The sequence below is a fragment of the Triturus cristatus genome, chromosome 4_1 (genome assembly GCF_964204655.1).
Source record: "Triturus cristatus chromosome 4_1, aTriCri1.1, whole genome shotgun sequence".
NCBI lineage: Eukaryota > Metazoa > Chordata > Amphibia > Caudata > Salamandridae > Triturus > Triturus cristatus.
The window spans coordinates 588,719,374-588,746,065 of NC_140585.1; the positions used below are offsets into that span (position 1 = coordinate 588,719,374).

Here is a 26,692-nt window from a genome sequence, read left to right on the forward strand (position 1 = left end):
ACTCCAGGGACTCCTGTGGAGAACTATTTGGACATTGCTAATAATAGGCGCAGACTAAAATGGGAACACTTAGCCTCACACCAAGAGAAGCTCCCCTTACTATACGCACAGGTCATTCCTATTTTTGAAAAGCTTGAGGCACTTAAAATAGAGGAAGCTTCCCAGAATACTTTCATGCAATTGGGTCAGATCCATGAAGACCTGGTTAAACACCTTTTTGAATGCCTAACTCAAAAATCAAATAGGCTAGGCAGGAAAAGTCCCCTTCCCCTATGGTATAATAACACTTGCCGGAAGGCAAAAACCGAACTCTTGCTTTCTATTAAAGAGGGAAAGGACAAAGATGAAATCAGGGCAAGAAGAGCAGCCTATAAAATTCTGATTACTAATGCCAAGGGGGAATGGGAGCACGATAAGTGGGAAAGACTGACTACTTTTCTGGCCAGAGAAGACTCTCGCAAATTTTGGTGTTGTGTCAACTCCGGCCTAGAGGAGCTGGCTCCGGCCACGCTTTCAAACATATCACCAAAGGTCTGGCAAGACCATTTCCAGTCCCTTTATAAATCTCTACAGGACGCCCACAATAGTACGACTCCCACTTTTCACCAAGGGGGGACGATGGAACTTTTTAAGGTCGGCGAGGTGCGTGCGGTTGTAGTTGGCCTGGCATCTGGGAAGGCTCCGGGGCTGGATGGCATCCCCGGTAACCTACTTAAACAGGAGCCGGATGTTTGGGCGCCCTATCTCACGATCCTTTTTAATGCTATCCTTGAAGGCATGGCTGTTCCTGGTAGTTGGCTGGGCGCAGAGATTGTCCCAATCTTTAAGAAGGGCTTCCCTCTGCTCCCGGCCAACTACAGACCTATTAGCCTTATTGATGTCCCCCAAAAGATCTTTGGCAGACTCATGTTAAACCGCCTCCAGGATTGGATCGAAGACAACGAGATTATGAGCCCGTACCAGGCAGGGTTCCAAAGGGGGATTTCGACTACTGACCAAATTTTTCGCCTGCACCTCATTTACTGGAAAACGGTTCTCTTCGAGGGCGGCAGTCTTTACACGATTTTCGTGGATCTGCGGGCCGCCTTCGATCTGGTCCCAAGAGACAAACTGTGGGCAGTCCTAGCGGACCTGTGGGTCCCGCCTGACATATTAACAACTTTGAAGAGACTGCACCAGGGGAATTTTGCCAGGGTAAGGTGTGGCAGGGACGGCTCCCTGTCTGAGGCCTTCCCCGTTGACAGGGGGGTACGCCAGGGGTGCGTTCTCGCACCTACCCTCTTTTGCCTCTTTGTCAACGGGGTTATAAGCTTCCTAAATGAGCTGAACAACACCGATGCCCCTAAGTTAGATGGCAGCAGGGTTCCAGCAATTATGTTTGCGGATGATACCCTGCTGCTTTCTAAATCTCCCATGGGTCTGCAGAGAGTTCTAGATGGGTTTTTGTGTTTCTGTGCGGACCGTGGATTGGAGATCAATGCCGCAAAAATGAAATACATGATCTTCAATCCACCCCCCAGGACCCGAGCACCCCCCTTTATAGGGACAGTTAGGCTAGAACGGGTATATACGTTCGAATACCTGGGGGTGGTATTAAATCAGTCCATGTCATGGGACCCCCACTTAACCAAGATGAACATGAAACTTTCCCAGCTTGTGGGGGGCATTGCAAGAATGGCGAAGGGACTAACGTACAGGCCGTTTGCGCCTCGCTTGCAAATTTACAAAACACAAGCAAGAGCATCAGTGACATATGGAGCTGAGCTATGGGGTCATACCATGGGCCAGAAACTCCAAATCACAGAGAATGACTTTCTCAGACGTCTGACTGCTTTACCGAATAGCACCCCACTCATGCCGCTTAGATTGGATTTGGGCCTAAGACCAATTTCAGAGGTCCTCGGTCTTAAACCCTTGACCTCCTGGTGCAAACTTTGGTCGTCTCAGGATCTCCTGAAATACAGAGCTGAGCTGATGGAGATCTTACGGTTGTGCAAAAGTACTCAAATTCCATGGCTCAGCTATATCAAACGAATTTGTGAGGCACTCGGCAGACCGGAGCTATGGTCTGATCCGGCAACGGCCTGTCTCAAAGTTTCCCGCAGGTCTATCTCCAAAGATTACTATGACTACCACCTGAGTGTTGCCACTACAAGTGCCCGAGTGGGCTCTCAAACAGCATATTTCCTAGGCTTTAAAGACTTTTTCCAACTAGAGCTTATTTACGACGATATGGGCCCGCCCTTAACGAGGAAACTCTTTATGCAATGGCGTTACAACACACTGCCATTAAGGGCCTACACAATCCGGTGGGCACATTCAAACCACACTGCTCATTGCCCCATGTGTTTACTCCCTGAGGAAACGGATCTCCATATCATATTTTTCTGTCCGACCTATCGCAGAGCAAGGAGTTACTGGCTCAGGCCCCTCCTCAGCAATATGGGTTTTAGACAGTATGCCCCCGCTTTCAGAATATTAAAAACAGACCTTCCCCCCCAATAGTACTTGCGGTGGCAACATTTTTAACTTCCATGTGGTTTACTCACATGCGCTATATCAAGTCTTTGCAAACGAGCTAATTGCCTGATGCTCTTAAAAATTTGCTGTTCATGGAATTTTATTGTTTTTTATTGTATTGTAATGTTGTACTTTGTTATCTTTTATGGCCCTGGTGGCCGAAATAAAGATTTGATGATGATGATGCTTCATCCACCACTTTTTCTATATGGTAGGTTGGTATGTTATTATCTATGTTTTAACCAGTGCTCTTACTTACCAAAACTAGCACACTCTACTAATCAGGTACCCAGAGACCTAAGCATCTCCCAGATAGTACTTCATACAGGCAACGTCAGAAGTATCGGATAAACGTGCCTTTTCTGCATGGACCCTATTTTTGCGGATGTTTTTTTTTTTTTTAACTCTGTGAACTTTACCCCTGCTAAACAAGAGTAAAATGCCTGTGCTCCCCCTTTAAAACATTGTTAAACTGCTATAGTCCTAATTGGGATACTTAACTTTCTTGTAAGGCCTTAATGTATGGTACAGGCCTACACCATTGGCATGGAAAGTTAAATGGCACTTGTAGAATGGAGCACTGATTGTGCAATTCACTACACTAACAGAGAAAACATGGCTTCAGGCCTACCCTGCTTAGCCTGACTGCAGCAGCGCAAAGTCTGCTGTACATACCTGTCAAATTAACCCTTTTTGACAGGCAGAATTCCCGGTTTCTAAATATTAGTAAGTCACACCTAAATACACCTTGTCACCCACAAGGTAGGGTGCACAATATCTTAAAGTGGAACATGTGAGCAAATAAAATAGGCATGTACCTCCAGTGACTGGGTCTCAAAATCTATTTTCACTGGCAAGACTGTAGTTGAATCCTAGAAAATGTCAAAGCACAGATTAGTCTTTTTTCTATAACTTCTGACAGGCAACAACTATAAAAGTCTTTCAAAGACCATTTTTAATATTCAGTTCAAATCTAATTTAACAGTAAAGTCGGGTTTTTAAAAAATATCAAGAAAAGGTATTTTTCTTTTTTAGAAAGTTGCCTTTTCCCTGCCTGAAGCTGTAGTAGGCCATATATAACAATTAGAGGGGCATTTTAGTTAGGTGTAGGAATGAGACACAAGCTAACATTCAAGAACACCAAAACCACTAAAATAAATTACACAAAGTAGTGAAATGTTCAGGACTGGTGCACTTGAGGAATCTTTCACCCCCTCTGTCACCAAAACCTGCCTCCACCACTGAGAAGCTCTGCCGACTACAAAAGTTAAAAAGCTGCTGAGACTATTCTTCTCCAGTTCCAGAGAAGCTGAGCAGGTTTTACAAGTAGACACTACTGGCACGTCATTGTTCTGGATTGAAACTAATTTGCTTTTCATTTTCTTTATAGAATACACAGAGACCAAAGTTCTTTTTTTCATCAATTCTTTGTTAACAGTCTAATATTTATGACTAATTAATTTAACCTGTTTGTGGCTAACTTTATTATCAGGTTACCACAAAATTCCATCTGAAGAGATTTTAAAATCTGTTAAAAATCAGCTTTATGTAAAGACATTGTTCTCCAAGACGAATGTATTGAATCCACAAAAACAGTAAGCTGATAAGAAGTAATTTAACCACACAGCCAGAGAGTGCTGCTGAAAGTCACCTCACCACTCAGCTGAGTTATGGCTATGATAAACAAGCATTGGCATAGCCAATAGGTCTCACCTTTGGAACATTATAAGTGTTTAGCCATGCAACAGTAGAGGTTGCACCAAGGATATTGTGCTGCAGAATTAAATACTTCTAAGGTCCCAAAGGCGAGACCTATTGGCTATGCCAATGCTTGTTTTTATTATGGGCAAATGCCTTTCTCCCCCTGTGTCACTGCTTGTGTTTCTGCAAAAAGGAGGAGGGCTCACTATAAACCAGGCATAGGCAAACAAAAAGAGAGGCGTTTGATCGGCATTTTAAATATAGCACATCAACTCGGGTGTCTTACATACCGTTTTTTGCCTTCGAGGCAAGTATTGATTTTGTAGCACCTGCTTTAAAGATATAACACAGTTGTGACGACCGAGGCCAAAGAATATGTTTATCTGCGGGGTGTGGAGCCACTTGATGTTGTTTTTTCAGTGTCCGGACAGGATTAAGATCAGCTTTTTTTTCTTTTTGCTGCAGTTAAATCTGTGTCTCAATGTCTTAGTTTTACAAGCATTAAAAGGCACAGGGTGACCGGTCTATGACCCGGAAGCTAGAACCGACAATTTATGTTAAGAAATTACACTCATTTTATGGACCTCTGAAAAAGGAAAGGCTCCTCCAGCACACCAGAGTTCGCACAGGTGGACTTCAGGTAGCTCATACATCGCTGTCAACTCATCTCATGCCTCGAGGGTGACGTGCAGCCAATCTTAGTTTGTCAGCCAACCGAACCTAATCACCTATGTGATAAGTGAAAAGGAACGTCCTAGCATGTGTAGCACTGATGCGAGAAAAAAACACAAGACTGTCGAATAGTAAATGACAACCCTGCAGCACATTGTGGGAGCTAGTGCAGTGAATCCAGACTACCTCTAAGACAACTTGTCCTCCTAGGCTAGAAGATCTCTGGGCAGCCTCTGGGCTCAAGTTACCACTAATTCAGGGCATTTTGGGGGAAGTGACATTGTTTCACAATAAATCAATCAAATTAAAGTACCAGATTTGAGTAGTTTGTGAGAGGAAAGCTCAGGATTGGAGTATACTTTCCTGTCGTAAAGTAATTTGACCCCAAGGTACATTGTGCTTGCCATGTAGGGGTAGAGAGGTATTTGTAACAACGAGGGGTTAAGGGGGGGCTTGGGAGAGGAGACTAAGTGCACTATTTAATCTTGGGTGTCGAACAAAGTTCGAAGCAGGCAGAAAATATATGAGAAGGGTCATTCACATCTGCCATCTTACATTCAACTCTGAACGCAGAGTTTTAATAAAGGGGCAATAGTTCTACTGTTGGGACAGAAAACAAGCAGGAAGTGGGACAAGGGAGGGGGGGTAGGCGGTGAGAGGCACGCAGGCTGGCAAATGGTGTGCACTTCCGCGGCCGCTTTGATGTTCTCAGTGGCAGCGCGGCTCACTGAGAACATCAAAGCGGCCGCGAAAGTGATCACGCAGGCTGTAATTCACTATTAGGACATGCCACACACACCAGGGCATGTCCTACCTTATACTTACAAAGCACCCTGCCCTTGGGCCTACCATAGGGGTGTCTGATATGAAGATAAGGGAAGGTTTACGGACGGGCAAGTGGGTGCACTTGCCAAGTCGACATGGCAGTACCAGACTGCACATAGGCTCTGCAATGGCAGGCCTGAGGCACACTTTACAAGCTGCTTCTGTGGGTGGCACAACCAGTGCTGCAAGCTCAACAGCAGCATTTGATTTACAAGCCCTGGGCACACATGGTGCACTGTACTAGGGTCTGACAAGTAAATCAAATAACCCAATGATGGAGTCACTAATCAGTACATCAATTTAACATAGTGAGCACTTGCACTGTGGCACTGAATGGCAGTGGCACAGTGCCCAAAGCATCTAAACCAGCAAAACATATTAAAAACAGAGGAGGCAATCAGGAAGGGAGACCCACGCCAATGGTACCAGGTCTAACACTCGGCTTGTTAGGACTACAATGGCACCACTTAGCAGTACATCTGCAAGGCGGTCAGGGAGCATAGCCCTGATCTCTCAACTTGACAAAGCAATTACTGCCTTGGCTTGATGCAACTAAACTTGCCAAGTGAAAGTCACATAATTCCCTCAGCATCACCATTCTCACTTAACAGCCTCGCAGTTCCTCAAAGTGAAGTAACATCATTGATTTTAATCAAAGGACCGCCCTACGGCAGGTACTTCTGGGCAAGATCCTAGAATAGGTGATGGGCTCCCTTTGCACAGTAAAGGACTTCAACCCAAGGATAGGCAATACAGCAGAGGCTTGTACAGCAGCATCCTCCATGAAACTTTACCTAGCCACGAATCAAGAAACTAGAGAAAAAGGAAAGGTTTAAGGTAAATAACATTTATCTAAAAATATTACACAAAGCCTATTGCATTGAAGACAAGGCGAGATAGTATACCCCTTATATGGGGAAATGGTATTTTTATTTTTTTGAAGGACAAGAAGTTTCTAATTCAAAGTAGCCTGTCTTTGGAGGGGTATACCTCAAACATTTACGTAGGGGGATGAGGAAGAGGGATGGAGTGGTAATAATAATTGCACATGGCTAGTCTCTTTCTAAAGCTGCACAGTGAGTGAAAAACAACAGACTGCAATGTGGCCCTGAGTGACTGATCGCCAGATGCTGAGAAGAGTTTTCTTATATTTTTCCATAGCTTTGTTGTTTGATGTTGTAGATGTCCTAAGTGTGAAGGGTACCAGGTATGGTACCATATATAGTGCGTACCAGGAAGCAAGCAAGTTGGTACACCGAAGAACTAAAAGCGACCAAACACTGCAAACAACTGGAGAGAAGATGGAGAACTAACCACATAGAAACAGACACAGTCACATTAAAAGCGGCACAGACACTACCACAGGCAGATCAGAGAAACTAAAATGAAAGTCCTAGCAGAAAACATAAAAAATAGCACTAATATATACAAAGACATCTCTGTGATCATCAAAGACCACTGAATCAGCTTCCATAACAAACATCACCCTCTTGCAAGATTTATGCAACAAACTATCAGAATTCTTCAGCAACAAAATCAAAACCCTCTACAACAATTACGACCCACAGCCGGACCCCACCAACCTCACTGCCAGACTACCCATCGAAGACTAGGGATGGGTGATAATTCCGCTCCGCCAGCGGAGTTCGCAGATTTCTGCCCACTCCACATTCCCCTTGGAATGTGGCGTTGCAGCAAAACTCTGCCAACCGCCTCTTGTTGGAGTTTTTTCTCGTGTGAAGCTCACCAACATTAAGTTGACGAGTAAGAATTTGCATCTTCAGTGCAATTTTCAGGCGCTAGAATGCCCCCCAGCGAGATTTCTAACACAGGCGTTTGCAGCAGTTCGCTACCGTTCACTATTAGAAAGCTGCCAGTTGAGTCACAAATCTACTCAAGCGGTAGAAAGAAGCAGCACCCTATGGCACGCTGCTGGTGCTGTTTGAGCTGATTTTACTGCGAGGAACAAGCTCCCGGCAAAAAAAGAAAAATCAGCACAAGAAGCGTGCCGTGAGGAATTACGCCTGCTTGCAGAACTCCACAGAATCTAACAGAGTTTTTATGTACCTCTACAGAGTGGAAGTCAGTGAGTTCTGCCTACCTTAACCGGAGACCTCAGAAACACCCAGACAGCATGGAAAACTGTCACCTTAGAAGAGACAGCCAACATCAATTGCACTATCAACTCTAAGGCCCCGACAGACCCCTGCCTCCACCACATCTTTAATATAGGCCACTCCCCAATCAGCTTAATACTCACCCACATCCTCAACTCTCCCACAACCACAACAAAGTTCCTGAAGACCTGAAAACACACAGAGGTAAACATACTACTGAAGAAACCTTCAGCAGACCCCACCTAGCTAGAAAGCTACCATCCAATCCCCCTTCTTCCCCACCCAGCCACGGTAATGGAAAAGCAACTCACCCACCACCTCATCACAAACCAACTTCTAGACTCCACTCAATCAGGCTTCAGACCCAACCACAGCATAGAAACTGCCTTCACTGCAGCAATTGACAACATCAGGATGATCTTTAACCGAGGAGAAACACTAGTCATCATCCAGTTCAACCTCTCCACAGCTTTCAAAACGGTCTCCCACTCCACCCTCATCTGACGACTACATGAAGCGGGCATCCAAGGACCTGCCCTCAACTGGATCTGCTCTTTTCTTACAGGAACGACACAAAGAGTCTGCCTGACACTCTACAAGTCAGAAACCAAGAACCTCATCTATGGAGTCCTCCAAGGATCATCTCCCATCCTGACCTTGTTATGTTAATATATATCATGTCATGTGATCAAGGCTCTGCTGAGCCGAAACGTTATGACGACAGCCTCACAAATTAATTAAAACAAGCACTTTAACGAAGGTCCGTGTCCGCGAGTGTTCTTGGAGCAACTGATGTCAATCACGTCTTCCACGCACCAGCGGTAACTGGAGATATACGTGATATATATATATATATATATATATATATATATATATATATATATATATATATCACGTATTTCTAAAGCGCAGCGGTTACTCCAATTTGTCCTGGCGCTAGCTACTGTCCTCTGAACAGTGAGCGTTGTAGACAAGTTTACATTGCAAAGAGCCATGTTTTTAATCCTTTTCTGAATGTCAGGAGGTCGGTGGAATTCCTCAGATGGAAAGGAAGGTCATTCCAGGCCTTTGCAGCGCAGGCAGGAAAGCTTCTCCCTCCCCACATTGTTTTTTTAGTGGGTGGTGCTGTCACTAATTTGGCTCCAAGAGAGCGAAGAGTTCTTTTGGGCATATGCCACTGAAATTGTTGCTTCAGATGGGCAGGTCCTGTTCCTTGTAGGGCCTTGTAAATGGTGCAGAGAGATTTAAAATGCACCCAATTCCCAACAGGTAACCAGTGCAGTCTTTTGATTTCCATGGAAATTGATGCAAATTTAGATGTGTCGGTAAGCAGTCTAGCGGCCGCGTTTTGCAACATTTGAAGTTTGTTCAAAAAACGCTCTTGAATATTTAAGTAGACTGTTACAGTAGTCCAGACGTGACAGGTTAAGTGCTGTAACTACTGTCCGCCAACTGTCAGCTGGCAAAATCTGCAGTATTTTCTTGATCGTTCTGAGGGTGTATGAGATGGCAGATGCCACTGAATTAACTTGGTCACCAAAGTTGAGCTTATCATCCACTATGACTAGTAAATTTCTAATTTTCCTGGTAGGAGTAGCAAGAGTGCCCAGTGTTTCTGGCCACCAATTTGGGGTCCAGAAGTTGGCATTGTTTCCAAAAAGGATGACCTCCGTTTTGCCCGAATTGAGCTTCAGGCAATTTTGTGACATCCACCTCCCGGCCGCTTCATTGAACCATTTGCCTATTCCCACTTCCTGTCCTGGCAGCAGAGACACGACAATTTGTTTGTCATATGAGGTAAGGCAAAAGTCAAAGGAGCTGATCAGGGAGGCCTAAGACGATACATACACATTAAAAAGTGTGGGGCTTGGAGACGACCCCTGGGGATCTCCACAAGGCAGGAAGAAAGGTTTGGAGTAGAATTCGCCCAATGACAAGATTTGTGATCGGTCCATTAGGAAGGACTTAAAAAGCTTCCACGCTTTACCCTGGACCCAGCATGCCATCAAACGATCCATCAACAGATCATGATGGACTGTATCAAAGGCCGCAGATAGATCCAGCATAATTAGAGCGACCTTGCCTTCCCGATCCAAGGCTTCCCTAATCTCTTCTGTGGATTTTATGAGAGCGGAGTCAGTACTGTGTCCTTCTCTGAAACCATATTGAGTGGGGTCCAGAGCTTAAGTTTCACGTAGAAAGGCACCGAGTTGCACATTCATTGTTTTCTCAACCAGTTTTGCTGGGAGCTGGAGGCGTGAGATTGGTCAAAGATTGTTAGGATCCTTGGGGTCCGAACTGGGCTTCTTTAGCAGTGGCAGTATCGAGGCTACCTTCCAGAGTTTGGGGAAGTGCCCTGCTTCAAACATTGCACCGAATAGTGAGGTGAGTGAAAGGGCAACAGGTCCCGGGGCAAGTTTGATCACAGAGACTAGACAGGGATCGTAAAGAGAGCCTGATCTTGCTGACATGAGGAGCCTTTGACTGTCAAATGTAGATAACGGCGCAAACTTGTCAAGGGTAGGGAGGGGGCCAGATGCTGGCTTATGTCCCTCTGTTAGGACGACTGTCCCCACTGCACTTGAACAGTTAAACGCCAAAAAGATGAACTCCACTTTATTCAGAAAGAACCTGGCTATGTCCTCGCATAATTCCTGGCTCGTCTGAATTTTAGCTGGGCAGGGGGACGCCAAACTAGATACAGTTTTGAAGAGCTTGTTAGCAGAATTTTTTGCTAAGTTAATTCGATTAGCAAAGAAAAATGTGTTTGCAGTGAATAAGTTGTTTATAAATCACAAGGCTTTGTTTGTATATCTTTTTCTCTGTTTCCTTGTATTCTTTCCTCCAATTCCGCTCAAAACGTTGGCATATCAGTTTTTGATTTCCTAAGTTCCTCCGTTTACCATGGGGCGGAGGGTTGTGATCTTTTAGGAAACTGGATTTCTACTAGGGCTAGATTTTTACAGGCTGACTCCACCAAATCATTATATCGGGTGGTAGCCTCCTCCACTCCTGAAGGCATTTTGCCAGCAGTTGTGGTAAGCATTTCTTCTAAGTCTGTGGCCTCAATTTTGTTCCAGGTTCTAATTCTCATCTGCCTCTTAGGGCCTCCTCCAATAGAACAATGATCCAGAAGGGCCAGCTCAAATTGTACGGCTGCATGCTCTGTCCAGACGAGAGCCAACAAACCAGTGAACAAGAGATGTGGGTGGTGGAAAAAATACCATCCAGAGTGTGCCCTGCCACATGGGTGGGGCCAGTTACGTGCTGCCTACGGTCAGCACTGTTCATCATATCAATGAGGGTCACTGTATCTGGTTCCGTAAGTCCTTCCAGATAGTAGTTAAAATCTCACATGATAGTTAAGGAGTCAGTGCAGAGCCCCTCTTCCAACAGATTTCCAATTGAGGTTATAAACGTGCTCCTAGGTCTCGGTGGTCTATATATTAGGATGCCCTTAAAAGTGTGGTGATGGGATAAGCTGAGGCTAAAGGACAGTGCCTCGCAGGCTGGGTTCGAGAAGGTCTGAAAGACAGCTTAAATCGAATTGTAGTAAATTACTGTTGATCCCCCCTTTCCTAGTGGCCTGTTTAGAGTGCAGCATTGGAACCCAGGTGGGGTGGCGATGACTAGATCTGGGCCTGAAGCTTTGTCTGTCCATGCTTCTGTAACGAATGCCAGCTTTGTATCCTCTCCCACTAGAAGTGTCGCACACTCAGGATTGTGCTTCACCAGGGATCTGGCATTAAGCAGTATGAATTTTAATACACGTTTTTCACACTCAACTGTTATTGTCGTTTTGTTTTTAATGGGCTTGATGGTCTGGTATAAGAGATTAGGCAAAGCAATGTTGCAGTTGTGGCAGATGACTAAAGGAGATGAAGGCCTTGTGTTAAAGGCGAGACACATGCAACCAATAGCCTTACCAGTCGTGTTCAGCCCCAGAAGTTGTGTTCTAGAGTACTTCAAGATTATAGGCTTATCTGGTTTCAAATGGGCAGGTGTGCTGGCGCTGAGCGTGGGCCAAGCGAGGACGGGGGCAGACGGACTTGCCTTTGGCGTGCCTGTGGCACGCCCGCTGCGCGCTTGCGTCAGCATGTCTTAAACTAGAGTCAGGGGAAAAGGACTAGCCCGCTGACCGGAATACCCCCAAGATGGCAGCCCCGCTCTAACTAGCAATCGTTCCCGGTTGTGCAACAAAGATTCAAGGCAACATACAGCTTAAAGGTATTTTTACAAGTATTTAAAATCAAATAGTATGCAGGAATTAAAAAGTCAGTTGTGCAAAGTACGCAATATCAGTTGTGCAAAACACGCAAAATCATTTCCCGGCTCAAGCCTCAGGAGGACGTAACGCTGTGCACTCTGGTCAGCGTGTCTTAATAGAGAGTCAGGGGAAAAGAACTAGCCCGCTGACCGGAATACCCCCAAGATGGCAGCCCAGCTCTAACTAGCATGGTCCGTCAGCTTCTGCTCGTTCCCGGCTGTGCAACACAGATTCAAGGCAACATACAGCTTAAAGATATTTTTTTAAGTATTTAAAACCAAAGAGTATGCAGGAATTAAAAAGTCAGTTGTGCAAAGTATGCAATATCAGTTGTACAAAACACACAAAATCATCTCCCGGCTCAAGCCTCAGGAGGAAGTAATGCTCATCTACATGACCCCACCGCCAGGCCTCATCAGTTTGCACGGCATCAACATTCTTTCATATACAGATGACACTCAATTGATACTCTCCCTGACAGAGACGACCCCCACAGCAAAACACAACTTCACCACCTGCATGCCTGCTGTGGCCACCTGGATGAGACAAGTTTAAAGTGCTTATCTTCGGAAGGAAGACTTCAGTTTGGAACTCCACCTGGTGGCCAGCAGACCCTTGCCCTATACCAGTCCCCACTGCCCATGCCAGAAACCTAGGAATCATTTTCGATGACAAACTCGACATGTTAGCCCAGGAAAAGTGCAGTGACCTTCGCCTGCTTCATCATCATTAGGATGCTATGGAAAATGTTCAAGTGGCTAGCAGAGAACACCAGGAAAACAGTAGCACCGGCATTTATTACCAGCAGACTCAACTACGGCAGCACACTCTATGCAGGACTCATCTAACAGCTCCTAAACAGGCTCCAAACCATCCAGAATGCTACAAAAAGACTTGCCCTCAACCTACCCTGCCATACTCCCATTTATCCACCACTCAAAGAACTTCACTGACTCTCCTTACACAAGCATATTCAATTCAAATTACTCACATACATACAAAGCATTACACAACAGAGGCCCCGCTTTCCACAATAGCCACATACACTTCCACCACCCCTCCAGACACCTCCGATCTGCTGGACTCTCACTACTACAGATACCCCATGTACACAAGAACAAAACTAGAGGTTGTACCTTCTCTCACATCTCCCCCAAAGCCTGGAACATCCTACCACAGCACATCAGAGCCTCCTCATCACTTCTTGAGTTCTGCAAGAAGCTGAAGACTTGGCTTTTAGAGTTATTCCCCTTTCCTTCGGGAACTCAGCCTACATGCCTGTGAATCACCTGGATACCCTCACAGGTGATTAGTGTGCTATACAAATAAGCAGAACAGAATTATGCTCACTGTGGCATAGCACTCAAGCTGCAGCTCACGGATGAGGTCCAAGGAGTCTAAAACCAGACTTGGGTTGCTTGAATTAAAACCTGGCAGTTTGGCCTGAACTGTTTTTACTAAGGCAGGGCAAGACTGATTTGCATTTGGCTACTCTCTCTTGCGCTCTCTAGAGTGACACAACCAGCAAAAAACTATGAACTGGAATGTCGCCCTGAGCGATCGGCAGTGGTTGACATGAATTCATACATTCCTTTCATCACTTTTTTTTGTACTGTAACATTATACCAGGGTGTAATACATTCCTAGGACTACACTCTCAGTGTGGCTTGTGTCATACTCCAGGCGTTGGCATACCTGCTAATGATAACAAAAGAAGTGGGGGTTACATGTTTAGTGGCAACTTCTTCCACACCCACATCTCTGACCACTTTATAGCTTGTGTGAGGAGTTCAAACATGCATTAGCAGTTAAATCAAATAAGGATAGCGCCTAGGAGACGCTTTTCACATACTTTCGATGTATAATGTGCTTAACTCGCAAATTATTTCCACATCGGCAGCAACCCCCTTCCATTGTGGTTTTCTTTTCAGTCAGCGATGTCAAAGACATTTGGATTATCCAACTATTGTTTCCATGTAACCACCCCACAGAATGTCTGACAAAGCTAATCCAACCCGAAGAACCCTGACCAAGCTCTATACCTTCATAGTTTCATACACTCACATGATCAATTCTACTCTACTGTCGTCGGGAGCATGGTATAAATAGTTTCTTGGCTTCTGTTTTGAAGCCCATGATAAATTCTGCTTTACTTTAACGGACGTAATGTTAGTCAAAAGACAAACGTTTAGATGTTTTAAGGAGTAAATAATTCATGTTTGTTTATGTGCTTATGTGCTATGTTGGAATAACTGTGGGTGGGTTTTGGTACTTTTAAATATATTTTGGATAGGGCCATTAAAAGACTACCTTTCGGGGTTAATGCACCTTTTATTAACATCTCCTGACGCTGCAGCTCAGCTGTGCAACTGATAGAAACCCTCCGACACACGTCATCTTTCTCCTGCTTCTACAGAATCATCCGGACGTAGTTGGGGAGACCTGCGCAGGAGGTAACTAGGAAACGCGACATCATCCAGGCACCCTCTATTCTCTGTTCATTTCCCTCCTCTCTTACTCAACAACACTCAGGCCCCGATTACAAATGGCCCATTAAATTGCCATCCCTACACAAAACCATGTTTGCACAGGGTGGGTGAAGTTTACCGCGCACCTGTAAAAACGAAGTTCAAAAGGGCTGGTATTTATCAGGAGATGCGGATGTTGGTGCATGGAGCGCCACAATCTGCAAGTTATTCCCCAAAAAGTTGAAACAGGTGAAAAGTCCGAGCATTTGTGTCGGATTTTATCGGATGCCATAATTATCACATTGTAATCGTGCTCCCGGCCACTCGCCTGTGCCGGTACATTCTGCCTTCTGTTATTCATGATTGGGGTAGGGAGAGGTTAGCCTTGGTCTCCCCCCTCCCCCCCCCCCCCCCCCCCCCCACACACACACACAAAACTATAAATTGCTTATGCGATACGGGCGAATGTATACTATCCCATCTTTAAAACCAAATAAAGAGACTCGAATGTAAATATATTTTACATTAAGGTTTCCCGAAATTCACTCATCTCGACCGGTTGAAAATGCACGCACAGATCCTTTTGCATGTTGGCTGTCCTTCCGCTCCACATCTCTGCTGCAAGTTCCCTCCTTACAATCCACTCCAGAAGAAAGCAGCCAGCATTATTCAAGGAGAGTAAAACCGAGGGGCAGTATACATTCCGGAAAATGCAGATATTTAGGTTCCGCCCACAGATTCCTGCCTACATTTCTAGAAAGAGTGAGAAATTGAAAAAGCACCAAGAAAGAAATGAGTAGCGGCCGAAGAGCCTGCGCCGTTGAGGCAGTTATCACCAAAAGTTACAAGATTGCGCTGAAGGGGGTTCTACTTTATTGTAATGGCAGCTCCGGTGAGTACAGTAAGAAGATTGAACAGTGGGCACCTGTTTAGCGAGTCTTTTCAGGTTAGCCACAGAACTGGTTTCTCTGAGTCACCCAGGCTAAGGCAGTGTTCTGTCAAGCACCCGGTGCTCTTACGGGCACAAACACACAACATGGATGTGAAGCAAGGTGTGGGAGAGTGCAGCATCTAACCCCGGCTTCTCCAACGGGCAGTCCTGAGCGACTGGTAGCTATCCAGCCATCTACGAGTAGCACTCCTGTGTACCCCCAGACTACTAAATTATAAGCTTTCGCTTGGTTGAATTTCTATATGTATACAAAATTTGAAAAGAATGTATCGGAGACGATAATCTGTGTATTCACATAACTAATAAACTGATATTTTGGAAGTAAATGGTTGCGTTTGCAACATATATATATAAAGCTATTTTATTGAAAAATCATGTGACACTGGGGAGACCGGCTATTAATAGAATTACCTTGTTGCCAGGGGTATTTCAACCATGGCTATTATGTACTACGAATGTAGAGGCTTTCCACATTGACATGGTCTTTTCTGCATTACTACTGGCAACCATGCCTGAGGTGATCACCGCTGGTAATCTTGTATACTGTGGCAACTGATGTAGTCTCGTCTCGTGTGGTTACTATTACGATGCTGATATTAGTAGCTCGGGATGACTTTCACTGATCCGAAGTAGCTATTAATACAGAAAAGGTTGGAGACCCCTAGACACAGTGAGGCTGACAAGAAGCGTGTGAGCAGGACAGAGATCCTTATGGCAAGAGCACAGTGCAGGGCTGCGGAGAGTTCTCCCCCCATGGAACAGGCACCGCTCCTCTACTTCAATCAGAATGATATATGGACATTCAAGAAAGTTGGCAATCAATCAATTAAGCAAACACATCTTAAAGTAGACTGCTACATTAGTTTCGGCCAAAAATGTAGGTTTTCCCCAAAAACGTTACTGCTTCCCCACAGAAACAAAGAAGATCCTAGATTTTCACATATTTGACACAAATTGTACCTATTCCGGTTATGCTTACTCAGCCTCATGAAGGACACAACTCGCGTATTTATTTGGAAGAGGGTGCACCATGGTTTGTAGAAGGGGCGTCCATCACATAAATCAAGGACCCCTGCCTGGCTGATGAACGTTTCCATCAGGGAACATGCACTAAGCAGAAGCACAATTCGAGGGAAGTGAATAGAGGCCTCCTAGGAGGGACTCTGTATAGATGTTGCACATGCCATCACCTGAAGGGCCAATTGAAGCGCATGTGACATGCCACATGGACGGGACCACCTGGTCCCTTGCAAGGGAGGGGGGTGGCAGGAGGTCACAGTTTCAGACAGTATTCTGGCTTCCTTTTACATCAGTTCTCTATTCCTGAAATGGAAGTGGGTGATGCTGTTAGAGTCATCCTGCCTGACACAGCACAAGAGAACCCTGTATCTGCTCAAAGACTGGGGCTCTGAGTGCCCCAACTTTTAAGTCAAAGACTACACCCACCCTCGTGGGAACCAACGGGTTCATCCTGGACTGTTGTGGGTGTCATCAGCACACCCTGCATAATAGCAGCCAAACCATTTTTGCAATAGGATGGACCGCGAGTTCAGTTGAGTAGTAGCATTCAATAGACCAGTGGTGATGTCCCAGGTTCATGTAATTAAATACACCCCCTAAACCTAGCCTGTTGGGTGGTGACTCGGGGGTAACACTTATAACAATATACATGAGAGCTTTAATGATTTAAGGAGGCGCCATGTCTCCTGAATCCAGTAGGGCAATCTGTTCTGGGTCCAAATTCACAGAGGAGGTATTCATTTAGATATTTGTTAATGTGTGGTCATTTGATACAGTTAGAACTGTGGCTAGGGGTGTCCAATGCTGAAGTTGCCCTGTGCTTCTGTAGACCGCTGAGAAGACTGGCATGTTTGAAATCTTTTCACAAACTTATTCGCAATTTAATATCTATTCAATCCTTAACTGGTGATGCTTCATTTTGCTTTTTTCACACATTTTTTATGGTGTCATAACAAAGTGAATATAATAGCACAGGCAATATAATGACCAGTTCTTATATTAAACTCAATTAAGTAGAGTCTCCTGGATAAAAATGCACTACCTGAAGACAACTTGCATTTAAATAATGACGTAGTCATATAAAAATGAACAGTAATAAATTTCGGTCCAAGTTCGATAGAATGCATAAGAAATTGATATAAAACATTAACATATTAGAGAGTTATGGGGCAGAAATTCTTAAAAAGTTATTCTTAATTTACTCATTTTGACAAAGACGCATTGATGCCAAGCCAGGCCTCCTTCAATAAACCACCTTTCCCCGGATTATTCATTTTAATTGCTATCCAACTTCTTACATAAAACTTCTCTCCATTCCGCTATTCCCTTCATCTCTGCTCATCTATTTTCATAGGTCAGTGATCTTTACTTTTGTTAGCGATCAGCCTACGTGAAGCTCGAGTTCCGAAAAGAGTAGGTTGTGTACAAGAGACTACTTGGATTGTTGGATTTATGAAAGTCCAATGAGAGCATTCTTGACACTTGAAGTAATATTTACCTCAGTAAAGTCTCTCAGTTGGATCTGTGCTTAAACCCAGAAGTTCTGTAGGTCAGGACATTCTACAAACATATGGTCCCATGCATCCATCTCTTTTTCACACGTTGGGAAATTGGGGTTTGCAATGACATACCAGGATTTAATTTTAGATAAAGTCAAATACAGCCACAAAAATATGAAATAAAGTTTATGTTAAATACTAGAATCTCTAAATATTTAGTGCATTTATTCACAATTACAGTAAGCCTGTTGCTGTTAACCCGGCTCTTGCCCATTGAGCTTGGCTGCTCTTCTGAGGTTCAATTTCACTTTGCGATTAAGTAGATTAGTGTAACCATGGAGGATATTCTGTTTTTATGTAGGTGAACCAACCCTACAGGGCCCAACACATTATTAACTAACATTAAACGCTATGAAAATCCGTTTCTGAGTTGAAAGTATTTAAATATGTATATACCTCTAGATGGTAACTTAAAGTTGTCCTGAAACTGGACTAGACTTTTGAGCGAGCCATTGCTATTTAAGACCCTAATCGCAAAAATTCTCTTCATGGCTCCTGCCTCTACTCTCCTCATAAATTTTCTTAGGGATTAATGGATTCTCGTATAATGGACTCATCTTGTGGTGATTGGATTTTTGGGAAGCGAGAAGCGTTTCTATTTTGTTCCCGCCCTATCTCCGTTGCCTAAAAGTAACTGCAGTACCGAGCTGCTCTTCAGCAAAACATACCTTGATTTCTTCTCAGATCCTATTGGCATAACAGCAGCTTTAGATAACAGTTGTAGTGGTCCATCAAGATACGGTCTCCACTTGGATACTTCTGAAGCTTCCCAAAAAGTACATAAGCCCTGCAGCACTTCTGTAAAACAGACTCATATGACTAGCATGTATGCACTCCTCTGATTTCTTGTGAAGTTAATATGTATCTATACTGGTAATGTTATCTGTCAATTTCAGTATTTCTAATATGGTGCCTTCAATTCTCCTATGACATCAACAACATCTGCTGTGAGACGTGAATATCAGTCGCCACCAGAGTATGCATGATGGATGACAGGACAGTTACCAGAGAGAAGTGCTGCTTTGAGCTTCACCTCAGTCACATGCACCTAGGGTCGACAGGTGGGAGGAAACTCGAAACCAGTGGAAGTTGAAAACCTGGCCCTGTTGTGAGTAGAAGGTTGAATATGCGGATGCTGAACATGCGAATGGTCTTTCAGAGTATGCCCTACCATTCATTTGTGTAGTACTTCAGTAACCATTTTCCTAGACATTTTAGTCCGATTTCGCTTGCCAGATTAATCTAAATGTGTCATAGTGATTTTAATCCCCATGGAATACAATCCACGAAGGATCAGGTGTGAGCAGAATTTTTAAATAAATCGATGCCGCCGACTCATCTGATGTTGGAATTAGCACCCGGGGCTCACCTGATACATGTACTCCTGCAACAAGCCATCTGCCCTTCGAACCACTCTCGTATCTTATGATTTGTGGATCTTGCAGCCCTGGAAAATGATGTCTATGTCACGATGATGTTTAATGTTTATCAGATGGAAAGTGGTGTGTTCGTAAATGTGGCACAAATGCGCACTTGTAAATTGTATCTAGCTTGTTTTGTATATCCTTTTCTCCTAAGGAAACCACTTTTCGGATGGAGTACACCCATCCCCACCGCTCCCCCCACACACACCCTCATTTACCTAGAGTGCTCCCTCCCCATTCGCACCATAGAAACACGCTAAATAGCTTTCCACAACAATAAATAGTGTGTTTCCAGGGCAGGGCCCAGCGTGATTACTATGCTACATAGGGACAGAAGTAAATGCATACATTGTTAAAACGTTTGTGCGTACATTCGACCCACCCTTTCCTCTGCTTGCACATGTGCCACCTACCTTTGCTTTGTAGACTGTGTTCGAACCGAGCATTATCTATACACACCCCTGACTTTTGTTTCATTCCATTAAGCACTGCGAAAGTTAGGGGCTCTTCAGTAATTTTGCTCACCGCGTTCCAATTTCCAGAAACTTTAATCCGGCTCTATCCGAAGAGCTGCTAATACAGTGCTGTGGGCAATGTTTTGTGGGCCGCCTGAGCCTAGATTTTCAGAAGCTACAAGTAAGAGGTGAAGAACAGCAGCAGGTGTCTGTGGAGGAACCGGACATCCACCAAACTAGCCCCATTCCCTGCGTCCGCCTTACAGAGAGCCCTTGATTGCCTAGTTATAGAGCGTCCGAGGTGTGTGGGTCCAATAGGTAAAGTGTGACAAGGCCGCTTTTTTTGTTTTAAAAACGTACTAATGAATGAATGTGTGTTAATCGAAGGGGCCGCTTAATATCGACCACAGGGTGGGACCGATCGATTGATTGCTGGAGACGGCCATTGTCCCCGCCTGTTCATTCAGCTGGTATAACTGTTTAACAGGAAACGCTGGCGCCGTAAAAACACTAATAATGCATTTCCTCTAATCTAAACGCACAGCTGTTAGAACGTCAACAGTCTCCGGCCCAACAGATAAAAAACATATACCAACCCCAGATAGCATAAGTACAGGGCAAAAAAGAGGATACTGTGATGTATTTAATTTAGGACAAAAGAGGATACTGTGAGGTATTTAAATTAGGACTAGCAGCTCCGGTCAGGCAGCTCAGTGGGCTAACGCTCCTCGTGCAGTTTTCTCTTTTGTGGTTTTAGGGCAGTTGATGTTGATAAAATGGTCGCCATCAAGCGACTTAGAGAAAAGCTCTAAAAACCTGTGCGCACCTTTATAGTTCAATGACACAAATGTTACAGTCCTTTAGAACGTGTTGGGTAGGGAGCGCCCTGCAGCTGCATTGGAACATGGTCTGTCTACAGTGTAGACACGATGTTTTTGATTTTTAATAAATGCCAGGGCTTTAAGTGGGCTGGGTCCTGCCGATGCTCAGCACCGCCATTTCTAACAAGCATTGGCATAGCCAATAGGTCTCGCCTTTGGGACATTATAAGTGTTACGCCATGCAACAGTTGATGTTGCACCAAGGATATTGTGCTGCAAAATTAAATACTTATAAGGTCCCAAAGGCGAGACCTATTGGCTATGCCAATGCTTGGTTTTTTTTGTTAATCGGCCAGCAGGTCCTCTGATGCAGCAAATACACCTGAGAAAGTGCAATAAGCACAGACATTAAACAAACGTTTTCCTCAGTACTTCTTAGTAATGTTTCATGGAACCTCAACCCTGAAATGTGAAGTGGACAAGAAATTGCGCAAGTAATTCTTCAAACCGTTGTGTGTTTCAAAACACTGCTGCCTTGCAGGTAATGAGTCCGACTCCCGCTTCCAACCACCCCAAGGTCAGTAAATGAAATACAGTAAATTTGCTAACAGTAACCTCTGGTATTTACAGCTCGGGGTAGGACATTTGTCGCCACGGGTGCTGTCTGCTTATTAACGGTGCCACCCACACTACCGCAAATGACCCCTCCACACACTACTCCGCCGGCCATAACGACCCACTGGCGCCTTCTCTGACATGGCTTTTTACTAAGCTTTTTCCCGGAAAAAAACTCAACAGCCGATGAAGTTCATACCTTTTATTTCAACTACTCAGTAAGCGGGGGCTCTCACTATGAGATGTCAACAGGTGACTCTACCAGCACAAACCAACATCTCCATCACATCTGAGAGCAGCGTGCGCACGGGCACCAGAGGCGTACGGAGCCCAATATTGTTTGAATCACACATGTTCTGGACAATTACCTGGTACTCATGTCATGTAATTGGCACAAAATGAGAACGATGTTGGCCAGAGCTGTCGGTCCCCGCCTGGCGAAGGAGTCTCTGAGACAGAAAGCAGGAAGAGGGTGAGAAGTCCCATTCACACCCGGGCTCCGGAGTCCACTTGGGGCAACTTCCAAGTACCAGCGCCCGGTCTGCAGTGCGGCTGGCTCCAGCTCCTGCAGAGACTGCATGCTGCTACCTTCTGTCAGACTCACGGCTCAGCCGGGGGTTGTCGAGCCACGCAGCAGCCCAGGGAGCTCGGGAACACTAACTGGCGCTGCCTGCAGCGGGCATTGGCAGGTTCTGCTGGAGGCAATTGTAGTATCCCGTCCTTCTACAGCCTCTCCCCCAGCAAGCGGTGCGCCTTCTTCCCCGGAGCTCAGCTGTGTACCAGCTCCCGGATGCACTCCATGGTGGGTCACTACCTCCAGGGGAGAGGGGGCATGGCGAGGGCTCTGCTCTCTCCCTCCCCCCTGCATCGGGCATGTGCCCTTTGACCATGCCCGAACCAGACCCCTCCGGCGGAGCCTCGAAGAGTGGCAACCTCGAGTGCGCCAGAGCAGCCGTGTGTGAATTCTAGAAGTAAACAAGCACTAAATAAATACCAGTGCGTTTTCCAGGACAGCCACTGCGTGGATTGCAACTCGGGACATGTGTTGATGAAAAAGTATGGGAATAGGTGGTTTCCGCGTGCACCGTAGAAGATTAACCTCGAATATAAAGCTGCCCTATGCATGCACGCGAGTTCAGGCAGATAACACTAGGCTTGTATGAGGAAGTAGCCAGGGCAGTAATGGCAGCAGTTTCCCATGTAAAAAATGCAACCTGACGGGCAGACTATGCTTTTATATGTGATGAGGCAGGAGGCATAAGGGGCGCTTGCTTTTAAGTATTCAGGCCCACTGCCAGTCACACCCCTCAGTGCTCATCTGCCCTGAAGTTTCTCAAGTAGCCCTGGTGGTTGCTTTCCATGTAAAGACAATAATAAAATGAACAAGCGCGGCGACCGCGAACGCGCTAATAATGCGCATGCGCCCACTACAAGGGCAAACCAACACGACCAGCCCTGACCGCCATTTGTGTCCAATTAAGATAATTGGTTACAGATGGCAGTGCTGCTCGCCCCCGCGGACCCTAGGCCAAGGCAGAGAGAAGGCGGGCCATACACCCGCCTTTGGCCAATTGCGTGCTGTCTTTCTTAGAAAGACGCATGCAAAGGCCAATAGGTTTGATTTTTAAAAAAAAAAAGCACACGCACGAGCGTGTGTTTAAAGTTAAAAAGCCCTTACTTAAAGTCTCGCAGTGCAGCGCATGCGCGCCTGCTCAGGCGAGACCTAAAAAGCAGGTGCCGAGACAGGCCCCTATTGGGCTCCCCAATGTTGCCCTCACCCTCAGAGTGAAAAAACAAATATTTGTAAGCAATAGGTCTCGCATTTAAATTGAGTTTAAGCAATGGGCATTGTAAATGACAATGCCTTTTATTTATCTATTTTGATAATTAACACATAAATAAAAGGCATTGCCATTTACAATGATAATAGCTCAAACTCTTGTAAATGCAAGACCTATTTCACTTCAAAGAAGCGGCCGCCATTATCCCGGGCTGCTTGGAAATAGAAAGCACGCATGGAGCCCCGAATGTTGGAGGATAACATATTGTGCCTGCAGTAGGAGAAACTCATTAAAGAAGATAGTGCTTACAGACTAAATAAGACATACCGTAACACAACAAAAGGAAATGAGCCAGTCCTCATGGGAGGTTACAGGTGAAGACAAGGCGGTACTAAGGAGGGATTAACAAGCCTATTAACGAATCAGAAGCCAGCATTTACAAAGGACAATGACAAAAGTCAATGAAAAATATGGGCAGAGAGTGGGCGGAGCTTCACGTCCATACTCCAATACAGCATGCCTGGCAGTGCCGCATGCACTGCCCAGGCTTGACCTAAAAATCTGAACTCTGCATAGTACCACTGCTCAGAGCCTTTGATGTTACTTCAAAGAGACTCGTTTTAGTTCTTTCACAGTCTCATTTCAGAACTGAAGCATTTTCAATATTATATACAACAAAGCCATAGTTGTTGCTTATTTATTTTTTTGCAACTAACAACCACTGACAAAGCCAACAGCCCTGGCTTGTTGTTTGTGTAATGTTACTTGTATTATATGTGTGGATACAATGATAGAAACAGCAAAATACCAGTCGGGCAGCCCACTATGCTAAACACAGATTGTTAGCTTACTGTTTTTTAAGCCACGTCCTTAATTGCATCGGGCACGCTGCTTTGAAAGACCCCACCCCCAGTTTCCTCATCCCACTTAAAGTCCTGAAAAAAGTCATCATTCACACCTGAATAAAACGATAAAAGTTCTCTCTTTAGCGGGCAGCTAAATCTTCCTGGAAACCTAAACCATGTATGAGCCATAAGGAGGAAGGACACGTTCTACTGGCCTGGGGTGACCAGTTACCAACATGGCTCGTACTAATGGAAAGCATGTTTCCAGACCCGTACTTTCCTTTTGCAAGCCACCGAATTATAGAACAGACAGTCTGATTAGTTTTAGTATGCAAACATTACTACAACTCCCAGAATGCACTGATGTGTTGAATCCAGTGGAACCATGCGTTGGCGACACGAAGTCACGTAGTCAGCGCACAGATGGCGTGACATGACACTAATGCTAGGACGAGCCCTTGGTTACACACGATAACAAGCGTCTCCCTGCGCCCAGTGCTGCACGCTGTGGCACACGAGGCAGCCTGAGCTCTTGAAGCTTCCGGTCAGGTCTAAGTAACTCGACCAGATACCATTAGAGTCGCAGTACACTAATGACGAGTTAAAAAAAAAAATAAGTCGGAAAAATGTGCGCCCTGTTTGGTGAAGCCGCCTGCCCAAGTCCCTGGGGCTGTATGGCACTCTAAGCTTCGACAGCGGCGACACGGGTTAGTTCTGTCGGTGTAGTTTTAGTACATTACTCCTTTTCCCTTAACTGTTGTACGACGTTAGAGGTTGTACTAAATGTATCTCAGCTCAGTCACCGCATAACCTCGGGGGCGTTAGAGGGCTTACGTTAGCCTGCATCATTCGTAGCAGCACTGTCCCGAGACACCTGACGAATGTCAGTGGGGGGAGATTTCAAACATTGGGAGTAAAGTGGACCTAATTAAAAGGACACGCCTGCTGTTTCCAGTAGGACACTGATAATTAAAGAAGCACCCCCTTTAGTGAGAAATTCACCACTGTACCTGCATAGTTTTTAAAAATGTTACAATATGGCATGGCTCAGGTTTATAGAACCGGGGCATATCAACATCACGTACTAAAGGGCCTTTTATGGGTTGATTGCGAGCACAGAGTGTAGCCACTGCTTGCATCCTACTTCAGTAGCCACTTCAGGGTCTGAGTGGCTGCAGTGCAATCGGGAAGTGCCTGAAAGGTTGGTATGACAGGTCAGTGTATAGGCCGTTTTTTTGTGCTATTTGCGGTCATGTTTTATGGTATGCAGGGCAGGTTTTTATTGTTGCTTTTTCCTGATATTAAAACAAACGCTGCATGCAGCAAGCACAAATCAACGCAGTCCTCCGTACGTTGCACAACACTTATTCAGCTAGTCTTTACAAGTTCAAAATGACCCACTTTGTAAACAAGGGACCCGTTTTGTGGTTTCCTCATTCACTAATGTGGGACGCCTTTATTTTGGTGCCAAGGCCTCTTTTCTGTCTCAGTCCGATCTTGGTTACACAGCCAAAATAAATGACAAGTCGTTAAGGTGGGTTTGAACATGCAGCTCTGCAGGTGCACTAACCTGCTGAACTGTTTTACAAATCATCACCAACTTGACATGAGAAGGGGAGCAATTCAGCGTTTGGGGTTCGGGCACATGTATCAGTATGCTGTTAGGAGTCCACAACATAAGCTGTTTTAAGACAAACAATAGTGTGGCAGGTAATGCTGCCGGCGGTTTGTTCTATGGTCAGGATTAAGAGAACGTGCAAATATTACACACCTACATGGTGATGTCCACGCGATGCGAATCAGACGCAGGGACCAGAGTGCCGCAGATTGAATTATTGAGAAAGTGCACACTCATCCGCGATAATGAGCCGCACCGGACCGACTCACCTCTGTGCAGCGGGGAGGCTGCTCGGCCGCTCCCAGCAGGGCGATCCGAAAGAGCAGCAGGCAGCAGACCAGAGCCCACGACGGGGGCTGGGTGAAACGGCAGCAGCTTCTCGAGGCTCGCCTCCTGCTCTCCGCTTCCATCCTGGAGCTCGCCCCTGCGGGCGTGGATAGCACAGCGCCGCTGCTCCAACGCCGGGCAGCCAGAGATGCGCTTAATCCGTGCCCACGCTTCTAACGTTTATTTAGGGTCTGGAGCTTTGTTTCTGCTGACCCTTTGCCCTTCTTTCCGAAGACCCTTCCCAGCGCTCCTGCTCTAACCTACACCGGCTCGGGCTGAGCAGGGATGGAGCAGCAGTGACACAGCCGGCCTCGTGACGTCACCAGACGGAGGAGGCGGTGAATGGGCGCGCGCACCTCGCTTCCCCTGCCGGGAAGGATGGGGCGCGCGCCCTGGGGCTGCCGTGCACAGGCACTGCGTGTCGCCTCCATCTACAGAAGGATGGTCAGTCTTTGTTCATCCCGGAGTGAATGGCGGTGCTGTCACCTGTCAGTGATTCACTGGGCTGCCCGAGTCCTGCCATGAATACCACGCTCCTGGAGATTACGCATGTGTCGCTCTGCCCTGTCACAATCACCATGTCTTCAACCCACATGCATCTTTATTTTCCATGCATATTTACGTTTAGTGTGGTTTAACATAACACCCTAATTGCAATTAATTTAAATGTACATTTATGACTACTCAAAAATAGGATGGGTCTCT

The 26,692-nt window shown here is 45.5% G+C and overlaps 1 protein-coding gene across 2 annotated transcripts in view; it reads right to left on the reverse strand.

The window, feature by feature from the left end:
- ELAPOR2 (endosome-lysosome associated apoptosis and autophagy regulator family member 2) overlaps positions 1 to 26,288 on the reverse strand; it is a 449,018-nt gene extending 422,730 nt beyond the window's left edge. The window contains exon 1 of one of the 2 annotated variants that reach the window (XM_085652909.1): positions 25,930 to 26,288. In XM_085652909.1, the coding sequence (XP_085509035.1) occupies positions 25,930 to 26,070 (141 nt within the window). In that variant the 5' untranslated portion in view covers positions 26,071 to 26,288. The remainder of the gene's footprint in view (positions 1 to 25,929) is intronic. The other variant, XM_085652910.1, reaches the window with a different exon arrangement.
- Positions 26,289 to 26,692: the final 404 nt, after the last annotated feature.